The sequence below is a fragment of the Lichenostomus cassidix genome, chromosome 18, assembly GCF_008360975.1.
Source record: "Lichenostomus cassidix isolate B80296 chromosome 18, HeHo_3.0, whole genome shotgun sequence".
In the NCBI taxonomy this organism is placed as follows: domain Eukaryota; kingdom Metazoa; phylum Chordata; class Aves; order Passeriformes; family Meliphagidae; genus Lichenostomus; species Lichenostomus cassidix.
In genome coordinates this window covers 26,983-39,764 of record NC_139498.1, presented here as the reverse complement: position 1 = coordinate 39,764, position 12,782 = coordinate 26,983, and the positions used below count along the sequence as shown (strand labels likewise).

Here is a 12,782-nt window from a genome sequence, read left to right as displayed (position 1 = left end):
AGGGTTCAAATTTAATTTGCTAAGCAATTCAAAAAAGCCATATGAGCAGCATAAAATCTTTTACTATTTTCATTAATTACAGGAAGCATCAGTACAAAGGCGAGAAACTCCCAATGCAGTTTTCTTAGCAACATCACAACTGGCAGGCTTGAGAGTAGTTCAGAGTTCTAGAGGCAGTTAAGCTCCTTGCTCCCATTCTGTCCCATTCAAGGGTAACACCCAAGTGTGGGCTAGCCCTCCGGTCCTCTTTTGGTTCAGCTGCCTTTATTGTTTTGGAAAGAGATTTGTTATACTTTCCGAAGAAACCTCCGTGTCGGATCCCTAGGCTGGACACCTGCCGGCCACTACGCTAGACCGTGCTGAAGCATGTACCCAACTGCTCCTATTGACATGGCAGCAAAGACCTTTGCATTGTCCTCCTGTTTTATAGACCTCTCTCCTTCCTCTCCAAAGTGTTAAAAAAACAACCAAAACCAAACCCCACAAGCAGCTAGTCCTTAGGTTCCCAGCCCTGTCCAGCCAGTCTCTTTATTAATTTAACTCTGCTTATTATAAATATTTAAATAGCTTGATAAACACAAATAAATATATTTTGTGTATTTAAAAGCAAGGAATGGTTTCAAATCCCTACAGGTATTTTGGTATGCATTTCTTTAATCTCAATACCACTGAGATGCCCTTACGAGCATTTTGTGAGATGTTCTTTTTCATGTCTGTTAAGGATGCATATGGTCGGGAGTCATAAAGCATTGCTAAAGAGTCTAAAGATATTAACTGCCCAGGGTCACAGGCAGAACAGTTTCATGCAACATCTGCCCAGATGAACCTTTGTTTAACCTTCACCTGATTAAAATTTTGTGATTTGAAAAAAGGCAAGAGGAAAAGGAAGGGAACGTAGGTAATTATGCAACCGAATTGCCAAGCATCCAAAGATTATAATTTACTCCTGCATCATATGCTATTGAAACAAATGTAATTTCTTCAGCCACACAGTTAATGAATATATCTAAGAAGTCCAGAAAGTAAACAGGCAAAAATGGAAAGACGGTTTTCAGAGATTGCTTCTCTGAAAGTGGTGAATGGTCTTTTACCCTGCAGGCTAGCAAAATTTTTAAAGCATGTTAGATCTTCATACATTCCGTAAGTTGTGTACTATAGCATTTAAAGACTGTACTATAGCATTTAAAGCATAAAAAGACTGTACAATTGACCATGTAATGGATCTTAGATCATGTAATGGATCTTAGGCCCTTATTTTCCTGATGCAAGGAGAAGAAACATGTATAAATGCCACTAATATGCGGAGACTATATAAAGAAGTATACATGTGTTTGCACGTACCTATTTACATATGTATGTATCCATATATATATATATATATATCAAACATGCAAAATACCCAGAAGAGTAGATTAGAGACAGTTTGCCCATTTATTAGACAACGAGCAGAGTTAAAATGATTTTCTTCCTCCTAGACAAAGATAAAATTTGCTTTTTTAAAAATTCTAAATGAACTATCTTGTAGCTATTTGGAGCCTAGAAGACCTCAGCAGAATCAGAAGTCTTAAAGTGATGCGGCTATCTATTAAAGGCTAAGCCAGTTCCCTAAAGTTAAGACTGGAGATGGTATGAAGGTATGGTGTAAAGGACTGGACAGATCTCGTGCTGTCTAATACTAAATTCCATCCACACAAATGTGTGTTAGGCAACGCAGGATCATTCCCTAAAATCAAAATTCACATATGCACCTCTGATACATCCCAAAGAAAATGTTTAGTTTGGTAGACAATCATAAACAGAAGAATTTCAAAGTGCAAAGTCTTACATGTTACAGGGCTAAGTATTGACTTGTGTATGTGCATATGCGTCCCTTTGCCACACTTGTCTTTAGGACTATGAGAATACACTTCAACTTTGTGCAAGTGAGATGGTATTTTGTTTCTTGTTAATGCACTTTAATGTAATGTGTACATTTATACTTAGATTTTTTTAAGCTTTTCTAGTAAATGGTTGCAAATGTAGTGAATAAATATCTGGTTGTCAAAGACTGTGGGTTTGAGAAAATAAGCTCTGAAAAAAATAACACCCAGATCTGGAAATCTGGCTTCATTTGCACATGCCTAGACAGCTGCACAGAGACAAGAGTGTTTACAGAGAAGAGGTGACACTTACCTGACAGGCAGCCAGAATTTAATGTGGGCAAGGGGACTGCTTTTGCCGTGACTCATGGTTTAGCCAATTCCAAAACGGGTATGTGCTCCTGCTGTAAATGATCCCGAGGACTATTTTAAAGCATCGCCTAATTTAAAATAACAGCTATTAATTTTTTGCCACGCTATGTAAAAAACATTACCTTTTTCCTCTGAATAGCGCTCCTCCAGGTTTTGCGTGAAGGTAAAGTTTTACGGACTGCCGTAACTTATGAAGCCCAAAATATTTTGAATGACAACATGCCAGCAAGCTCTCTTTACTGTCTCTAGCGATGCTCTTTAGGACTTGAAAGCTCCTCAGAAAACACAGCGTAAACAAGAAGAAAAACAACCGCATTTCTGTTGCGGTTTTTTGGATCCTATGGTACCCCAGCTAGGACTGGCTCCTCAAGGTATAATCTGAAGGCTACACCCAAATGGATCAAAATTATAAGCTCTTCAATGTCGTGAGACCTGTATTTTGCGATCTAAGAGGACTGACACCTACTTGTGTTTAATCTGAAGTATCTGGAGTGGGAAATTTTTGAGAAATCTCTCTAACCTCAGCTTCCAAAGATTATCTGCATATCAACACTGAAAAGCCATAGGTCTATTTTACATAAACCCCCATGCTTGAATAGATATACCATTACCTTTTTTATGCTGGTTTAGTTAAGATGGCGAGGCTTAATGTGTATTCAAATGCTTTGCCACTCCAATGGCCAGATCAAGTCATATGCTGCTGCAGGAATTAATGTTACTGGGTGGACTGAAAAGACAGAACTTAGTAGCCTGCAGTCAGCCCATGCTTGTGACAGAAAACCAGAGTATATCTTTGCCTCTGGTACTCTTCGAGTCTGAAAGAAGGAAGTAGGGCCATTCGCTGTAAGGGAAAATAGACACGACCCGAGTTGCATGGCTGTTGTTCCCCGCTGCTGGACCCCTCGAAGGAAGGTGACCCACCAATACTGGAAGAGTAAACAACCTCGACAACGGCAGAGGCACTGCATAAGAGAAGTGACAGCTTTGGAGAGGGTTGTTTTAGCAGTTTTCCCAATGCTTCTGAAATAGGGCTCATCTTTGTGCCAGTAGGAAGAAGGTGCATCTAGTAAAAAGCAGTAAAAAGCTTATGCTCTTTAAAGCATTTTGCTAGTGACACAGTCTGAGATCAGCAGTCCTATATTTGTCTGAGAAAGCAGGGCAAATTATGGGCAGAGTTAAAAGCTACTTGCCTCTAGTTATACACTGTTTATTCCTTGACTGATCTCCGTATTTGCTTCGTCATGTCAGCAACATTTCACCTGGCAGTCCTCCCACTACTCCTTGATGAATACTTCAGAGTATTAAGAAAGGATAGCTCTTGGTCTTCTGACTTTTCATCTACTTCTCTTTCAACAGTTTAAAACCTTTCACAGTAAAACTCTGAATCCAGTGAAGAAGTACATCCAGACTTCAGTATTTAAAATTCTTTCAGCACAAGATTCTTGAGTCTTGTTGAAAAATATGCCATAAGATCCACTGTTGACATGTCAGACAAACTTAAAGCACAGTTTTTTGTCAGTGAGAGCAGAGAAACATTTGCCGTCTGGGGTCTTCTAAGAAAAAAAATCTGTGCGTGACCTCCAATTACCCCAGTTTATCCTTTCATTAAAAGTTAAGGGAAATACCAAAATCTCTGTGTTGCCTTTGTGCCTGTAATGCCTGCAGGTCTCAACCAAGCTGAAGACTGTAATTAAGCAACTTTTTTTTTTTTAATGCTCAGGACTAAGTATTTTCTTCCTCGTGCATAACGTACCAAATTAATTCTTGTTTTATTCCACATCCCACCCCAAGCATCCTGGATTGGTCACAGCAGACACTGTAGAGTAGGGCTTAATACTTTAGGATGATCTGCACCCTTTCTCCCTTTTTCCACATTCTTCTTTGTCCATTAGGCTTCTATATGTATATACACCTCAGACCTAGATCTTAAACGAATCAAGAATTCTCCAAAACGTGATTAACAAAAACATTGTATTTTTTTTTCACATTTTTGTAGATTCTGTATGCACTGTTCTCCTCACAACTTGTTATCCCTCTGCCTGCAGCATGCAATGCTCTTTGACAGAAGAATCAAAACATATTAGTGTTAATAATATGAAGCAAGAAAAAACCTACCAACGTCTGAGAAGTCATAAAGTGTTAATATTGTGGAAATACCTGCTGATAAAGTGCACTGCTGCAAAACACAAGAAAGATCTATTCTTACTGAAGAACAGGCCTCTGAGCACTCTCCTGATACAAAAGTACTGAACAATGCACATAGTCTATGCAATTCAGGTTCATACAGTCACTCAAATTTAGACATATACATGTCAATAATTGTCACTTGAACGAACCAAAGGAAAATGTACTGTTTTTAATAACAAAGTACTGCATTCTTTCACAGTAAAACCGTTTTATTATTAACCTATCTCATCCAGTGAATTTTAAAAGCTACTTAGCTGTACGGCTAAGTACATGATGGATTACACTTTCTCACAATCTCAAAGATTAAATTTTGATTTCTGACCAGATGGCTCAGCACTAATTAACAGCCAGCAGCATTGTTTGGTTTTACTTGGTATTCTGTACGCATGAACTGCAGCTTTTGTAAAGCAAAAGAACAGAATAAACACCTTTTTATTTAATTCTTTTACAAAGGGAAAATAAATATTCTTGAAATCAACACTGCTAAAGCAGTGATGCTTTAGCCAACACTAGACTCAAGGGTCTGGGACATGAGGAAAGAAAGACAAGTAGTGGTGCTTATGGTATTTTTCCCCACTGGAGAATAAATGATGAGTTCTACATGCCTTCCTCCAAGGGATAGTTTGAGTATTTTCATGAAATTGACATGGAATATATGGACTCAATTTTTTTCACAGTATCTCTCAAAGCAGAGGATTTATTTTCAATTGTTTTTAAAATATTTGTACCACAAAAAACTCAAGGACTCTGTAACCATTCAAGATCATGTAAAACAGGAGCACAGGTGGTATTTTTCACATAAAAGCATATACCCAGTTCTAAATGAAAACTGTGAGAATAAATTAAAATATCCTTCCAACTTTTAAAGCCTGCTAATAACGAAGGACAGAGGATTCCCAAAGCTGCGTCTGCTCTCAGATTATAACAGACCATTGAGAATCACACGGTAAAAGCCAGGATTTTATTACGCAAGGCACTGTGGGTAGAGCTCACTATTCTTGCTTTTATCCTAGCTCTTATAATCGACCCAATCTTAATTCCCTTGCTGTACTTCCTTATCAATACCATGCATTACTGCATAAGCAAAAGCATTTGTACAAAACGAAAATCTTCTGGAAAGAAAGCAGTATCCAAACAAAACCATTTACCTTTCAAGAGACAAAAAGACAATTTTTCTGTTAGCAAAGCAATTAATGCTTTCTCTTTCTTTCTGTATACCCCAGGATCGTAACTACCAAACCACTGAAATCTTTCACTTGAAAAGTTTCACTTGAAAGTTTTGGTACCATGGTAATATCTTCAAATGTTTGGAACTGACAATATTCTTTGTAGGTATGGAAACGCCTTAAAAAGAGAAAAAGAAAAAAAAAAAGAAAAAAAGAAGAAGGAAAAAAAGTTGCATCAGGTAAAGGGTAAGGATTCATTGTAAGTCAGTAAGTTACACCAAAGAAGAACAGAAATTATTATGAATGTATTTACACAACTGTTAAAGTACACAAATACAGTGGTAGTACAAATGAAATGCTTTGAGATACTGGTTTTCAATACACAGGTTTATATAGACAGTCTAGTTTCTGCATGATGGAATTTAACTATTGTGAAGGACAAAAACTGCCCACAAGTGAGTACAATTCTAGAAGTCTGCAGTCAACTTTTAAGTATAGTACAGCAATCTAAGGTCCAGATACATAGAAAATAAAAGGGCTGCTTTTGTAAGTCCCTCAAACATTACACTAACCACGCGTATTTACAAGGAAAGCACAGTGAAGTGTAAAACTGCTCAAATGGTAGTGCACATGCCTAACATACCGAAGTTTATAGTAACTGAGGAAATCATTGTCTTATGCAAACTTATCAATCGATCAAATTCTCAAGCTTTTCCACTATACTCTCTCCAAACACACGCTTCCCCAGTCTGACTCACAGTACACAGAAGCAAATAGCTAATGTTTCAAAAACACGCAAAGAATGATAATACTCAGTATGTAGACTTTTGAGAGGGGCAAAAAAGAATTTGTAAGCACCCAAAAAATAAAAACGACTCCATAAAAATCTGAGGACCAATAAACCTTTAAAAATTGTCCCTAAGCAGAGAAGAATTTCTCAAAATACCTAACTGTTCAAACAAAATCTTTGTATATACTTTCATTTCCAACACAGAACTTCCCATAATTGCAATCATACAGTTCTGGTACTGTTCCAAGCTCCATGAGGACAGAACATCTACTTTTATGAGACCATTTACAATAACAAACGATACAAAGGACTTCCCATTTTCCATTACCAACGAGACTCAACAGCACCTGTGACAACCTGAATACGTCGAGTCATTCATGTCTAGCTAATGATTCTGGGCATACTCAGGTCGAATATAGTTAAGAATTAAGTATGACATGCACCTGAGTTGTAAAAATTCTCAGGAGTTCACAGCAAGAATAGGTCGCTATGTTTGGGGGGTGGGGTTTGTCTTTTTTTTTTTTTTTTTTTTTTTTGCTGTAAGAATTTCTTTTTTGAGTCTTGGCATGTAACAGAAGGCCCAGATCAATGTATTTATTTATTTAAAAGCATGTAGATACTGAATGAAACGTGCAAATTCACCGAAGATTCACCAGCAATGTCTATTTTGCACTTGTAATAACCTCCAACCTAACCGGCCTCAGAGAAGAGGAAACAAAATTTTTTCAGCAAAAACAATGTTTTAAAGTATCCATTCACCCAAACTAAGTGGAGAGACAGAACAAGCTTTTTAATTCTAAATCCCTCCACTGCCAATCTTTCACTTTGTCCTTCATGTTCCTCACAAAAAAGAAATCCATCATTACAATCTCTACTATACTTAAGACTCTCCTGCAGGGTATTTAGTTTTCTTTTATGGAAAAGGATGAGCATTAAAAATTCCTTTGCGTTACACAGGAAGTTAAATGTCCAGTGTGAATGAAGACAGCAAAATAAACTTCTAAGAGTTTTTAAAATTTCATGAGAAAAACTACTCAGAACGGGACAATACATGAAAGTAAACAATTTAAATAACATCAGATAGTTTTGATTCATTTACATGTTCCCTGGCAGACTAATCTTTTAAACAAGAAATTTCAAGTCATTGTCTTTAGTTCAGGTTTGTTTATATTCTACATTTTTAAATCGGAGAAAAGCAAGTGTTCTTTACAGAGAATTAAGCCAATAATTCTAGCAAAATGATACAAAAAACTTTCTTAAACCAAGTAAAAGATTTATAGATACAGTAGAATAATAAAAAGGGAGTCAAGTCTGCCGCCTGTGGAGGGAAAACTGAAATGGCCATCCAGTAACAGGCGGTGAACTCTGTAAACCATCTTTCTTTTCCAGCCCTGTTACTACAGGGTTCTCTTAAGGTCACTGGGTTTCTGGCAAAAGCGTCCTGTAACGGCAGCTGCTGGAGTCTGTGCATGTTCATCCAAGTGCCTTTTAGGTCACGTGGAGAACTCCAATTTCCGTTCTAGTTTAGGGTATTTTTGCTAGTAAAGCCATTGGTAACACAGGAGATCAGCCATGCATTATCTGCCCTCCACGGCAAAATAATTTTCATCGGTGCACAGCAGACTGGAGAACACCGGTAGTTACCCGAGCAGGAATCTACCAAAGCCAAAAAACAAGATAACATCAGCACATATCTTTCCAGTTAACATACAAGCGTCTCTCAATGTATTTTCAAACTATTCATTGCCAAAATGTAAGTGTCTGAATTTAAAATCCAATAATCAATATAATGGCTCACACCCACCTGCAGCCACAGAGTTCCCTACTATTTTCCTCTTTTATTAGAAGTTAACATGGCAAATACACCTTTACAGCCAGAGGGGATGTTTTGAAGAAAAGCAGACAGAGCATAAACATGTGCAGAAGAAAGAACCAACCAGATGAAAACACTATGAATGCACAGTAATAGACTCAATGGATAATAAATTAAAAAAAAATTAAAAAGGTAAAAAAGAAATTCATTATTGTCAATAGCTTTTCAATTACCATGGGACATTGCATTAAAAGATACATCCTGTATTTCCATAGCTTGACCTACCGAAGTAAGAGTGTAGCACTATTTCAGTACCACTTTCGCCATGAAAGTGAAAAACAACCATACATCTCTGCAATTTAGGAAGCGAGAAACATCTAAGTAGCTGGATCGGTATTCAATATTCATTTCAGTTGTTAACAGCTACAAATACTAAGGCATACAGTATATGCCAATGAACGAAGGCACAAGCCGGACCAGAATCTGCACGTCTCCTGCACACAGGCTTTTCAATGCAAAGCTTTAGGTTTGCCTTTTTTTTTTTTTTTTTTTTAAAACAAAGATCTCATAACTGGTCTTCAAAGTGTTAAGCCACCATTTACAGTTGGATCTTTTTGATGTCATAAACTGTTCACGAAGCAGCTTGTGCACAGTCAGCCAAGCACACGAAGCAGAAGGAGAAAACAGAAGAGGATTCTTCACCAACTAGAGATGCAGGATTAATGCAGGCTTAGGCTTTGTAGAGTGAAACAGCAGACAAGAGTTATACAACAGAATTTACTAATGAACAGAAAAATCTCACAGCCTTTTTTAATAAGTAGCAAAGCAAAGAAATTCCTGAAATACTTAAGAAAAGCATCCTTCAGCCATTAAGGTTCAGAATCCAACTGAAAGTTATTATTTCTCATATGAAACCTGTTATTGCCAAAAGCAGAACAGACTAAAAAGCCAAAAGCTGCACACAGAAAGGCAGAAACTTCTACCGCATTGAACAGCGGAAAGGACTTCTTAATACCCAAATCTGAGCCTACCTACCTCTGAGATGCTCATGGTCAACTATTGTTAGTATGCAAACATTTTTTTAAATATTGAACTGAACAGATCTGAGTATTTTTAAAATGAGAGCTCATACGGCACAGAGAAGAATATAAAACAGTGAAAAATGGATACGGCTGTAGTAGAACATCCCATTCACGACAAGACAGAGCCTCATTTGAATAATATTGCCAATTGATTCTTCGTGCAAGTATTTTGTTTTTATGATTCTGAAGCAGGTCTGGTTTTTAAGGGATGACATACCGCTGCATCAACATCCCCGGAACGACACATAATTCTCAAACTGCTAAAATTTAGGCTTGGTTATCTTATTTTATTGCTGATACTTGAACAATTTCAAGGACCTTTTAAGTCACCGTTTTTGTCATTTCTGCTTAAGAGTCCAAGTGGAACAGCAGCAATAATTCAGCTTTTGGAAGGACATTTACTTTTAAATTAGAAAAAAATCAATGCTTCATCAAGCATCTGACCAGAAGGCACAGATTACAACTATGAGATCATATGAGTAGAAGGAGCAAAGTCAGGTGTTTTCAAAGAGTTTTTCCCCACCCCATCCAAAGTTTTGGTGTCTAATGAGAAGCACTCACCCAGTGCTGCCTTCCAACGAAAGGAGACGAGCAGCTACTTGCCATGGTGTTCGAAAGGAATGCTATTCTGAGGTAGGGGAAAAGACAGCAATTTGTAACAGTTCCACTGCCCCAATATATAAAGACGTCTAACAAAAATCCAACCTGAACTTGCAGTAGCAACCGTATCTTTTGAGAAGTACTGATTTCAGATTTCTATGAGACATTTCCAATACTAAGAGACACGTAAAAGGAACAAATCGTTAATCCTCAAAGGAAGCTGACAGGGTCAGAAGAACAACGCAGAGCACGATGCCTATTAAGATGGATATATGGTGAAAGATTTGCAGATGAGGAAATGGATAATGCGGAAGCACCGGAAGTATGGCACAACACGTAAGTTATTCAATGCGAGCATTGGCTACAGTCTTCTAAAAACTTCTCCCGTCAAAGAGACTCAGTCAAATATTTCTTTGTGCAGCATTTCAATCTTTTCTTCCAGCTACAGAGAGAACACCTCTATTACCAGCAGGAATTTGCCACAGCTTTGACTGTTAGGTGCCGAACATGCTACATTCGAGAAAAAAAATTAAACAACTTACTGTGTAACCATGAGCGGTCAGACTGAACCTTTTGTTGAAGGAAATGAAGGCTACTCACCCATAACTAGACTCTTGAGACGATCACTGCTCTTAAGATGGCAGTCTATGCAATGTGGACCAGTAGAACAGATTCAAAGTAGTTTTTATTAGAATATTCATTACCTCCTTTACTACGCCTCTTTAACGTTTAAAAACTGTGTGCGATGGAGACTTAAAGAACAATTAACCTAGAGCACTTGAGAGCAGAAGGATCTTGTAACAGCTGGTATGATTTTCTGTCCAACATAGATCACAACCCTTCCACTGCACACAGACCTGTAATTTAGGCTTGCTTTAGACTTGAACACACCACTTAGAAATGAATTCAGCGTTGGTGCAAAGGCAGAGAGGAGAGACGATCTACTTATTTTAGAAGTTGTTTCAGTTGGTAACTACCTTAACTTTGACCTCTATTTTGCCCTTCCTTACATGTGAGTGCTTTTAATTTTAAGCAATATGTTCTTCACATGTTTTCTCCTCAAACATTAATTCCTGTTCAAATCATTGTCTCTCAAACACTACAAGTCACTCAAGATGTTCTTCTACCTTTCGGACAAACCAAAAGAAGTAGATTTGAAACTCTTGCATTGTACAATCTGTTTTCCCAATCCATTTAATTAATGACACAAAATAACCTCTCCACTTCTGTTTATTACTGTATCGTACAGAAATTAAAGGAGGAAACTGTGTCCTTTCCTTATGTCACCACACTAATCTCTTCAACATTACACCCGCCTCCTCAGTAATCACTTACTACAGACACAGTTCCCAGATATTGGAAAACGGCCTCCGCTCCCTCATCCTAACCAGAATTTGGAGTACCGCAGCAATACACATTGGAATAGACTGTGCTTGCCGGCTCAACTCTCACTAACATTTGTCACCATGAACTCACAACGTGCATGTTTTTTTGCCGTCACGCTGACTTCACGTAATCCAGAAAAGTACCGAATGACACGTGCCATAGAATTTACATAATTTCATTAGAAACGCTTAAGTTTCACGGACCATTTAAAAGACACGGTAGTTGTTACTCCAATAAACACTCATTGCTTAATGTTGGAAAATGCGTGTCTCTTTAACGAGAATGACTTAGGTGCTATGTGGACATTATCCCAGATGTGGGGAATAAACTACACCTATTTTGCTATGCTTAACAATTACCATTTTTACCCTTAAATTTCTCTGAGAACGCCTGGTTTTCACTAGAGATTTTGGTTCCTATTATTTACATTCAAAGCCTTATTTTTTCAGCTTCAGTATGACCTGATCAGAACTCAATGTGGAAAAAAGAAAGATAAACACATGGAGTAGTCACCTTTAAGAACTCTCCTCGGAGGCAAGTAGCTTTCCTTGTCTGACTAACCTCTGCACATTTCACCGTCCAGAGTTTAACAGACAGCAGCCTTTCCTTCAGACGAACAGAGAGGGAGATCACGGATGTGCCACTGCCTTCCCAAACCAAGGCACTCAAACGAATGAAATAACGAAACTAATTTATCAAGTTTTAAGTAAGAACTCTAGCAAATGTAGCTCTTAACAGAAGACATCTCTAGATCTGCATGGCAAACTCTAAACGTTGCTTTCTAACACGAGTATGCCTTAAGCGCTTCCTGAAAACACGGTAGTATTCGTACATAAGACTTACTAAGGAAACTAGCACACTCGGAATGTACATGGACAAACAATTGCTCTTCTTTATGGCTCCCTTGATAAGAAGTGATACGAATGACTTTCTGTATTCTTACATCTATCCAATCAAAACTGTCTTTAATGACTTTGCCACGTAACTTGAATACATTAGGTTTTCCTTAGAACTAGGTATAAAGATAATTGGAATCATGGCTTTAATTGGTAGGTAACCCGGCTAACATCTAACGATAAAGTTTGATTATGGAAGAACTACTTTAATATTACGAAGACTGTAAGAGCATAAGCTATTGATGCCTGCAACTTGCGCCATCTTGCCTGCAGAGTGAGAACCTGGAAAATGAAAAGCGAGTTTTCTCTAACAAGATCGAGCGGAAGTGTTGTAAGGTGAAGTCTGAGTAAAGTGTTTCAGCCACACCATCCAAGTTGCAGAAGGTGAAGGCAGGGATCGTGTAAATGAAGAACCATCCACTGTGGAGGAAGATCGGGTTTGGGAGCATTTAAGGAACCTGAAAGTTCACGAGTCTGTGGGACCCGATGACATACATCCACGGGTCCTGAGGGAATTGGCTGAGCAAGGGGCTACATCACTATCCATCACATTTGAGAAGTCACAGCAGTCCAGTGTAGTTCCCTCTGATTGGAAAAGCGGAAACAATCCCCAGTTTTGTAAGGGGAAACA

At 38.0% G+C, this 12,782-nt stretch overlaps 1 protein-coding gene across 6 annotated transcripts in view; it reads right to left on the bottom strand.

The window, feature by feature from the left end:
* The window catches only part of CSNK1D (casein kinase 1 delta), a 36,547-nt gene that overhangs the window by 12,396 nt on the left and 11,369 nt on the right, over nucleotides 1-12,782 (bottom strand). For 2 of the 6 annotated variants that reach the window (XM_085077230.1, XM_085077235.1), the window contains one exon: nucleotides 5,361-8,030. The exons of 2 other annotated variants lie outside the window; for them this stretch is intronic. In XM_085077230.1, coding sequence (XP_084933356.1) covers nucleotides 7,980-8,030 — 51 coding nt within the window. In that variant the 3' untranslated portion in view covers nucleotides 5,361-7,979. Of the gene's footprint in view, nucleotides 1-40; nucleotides 8,031-9,830; nucleotides 9,898-12,782 lie in introns of those variants that run through there. 2 more of the 6 variants (XM_085077233.1, XM_085077231.1) reach the window with 2 other exon arrangements.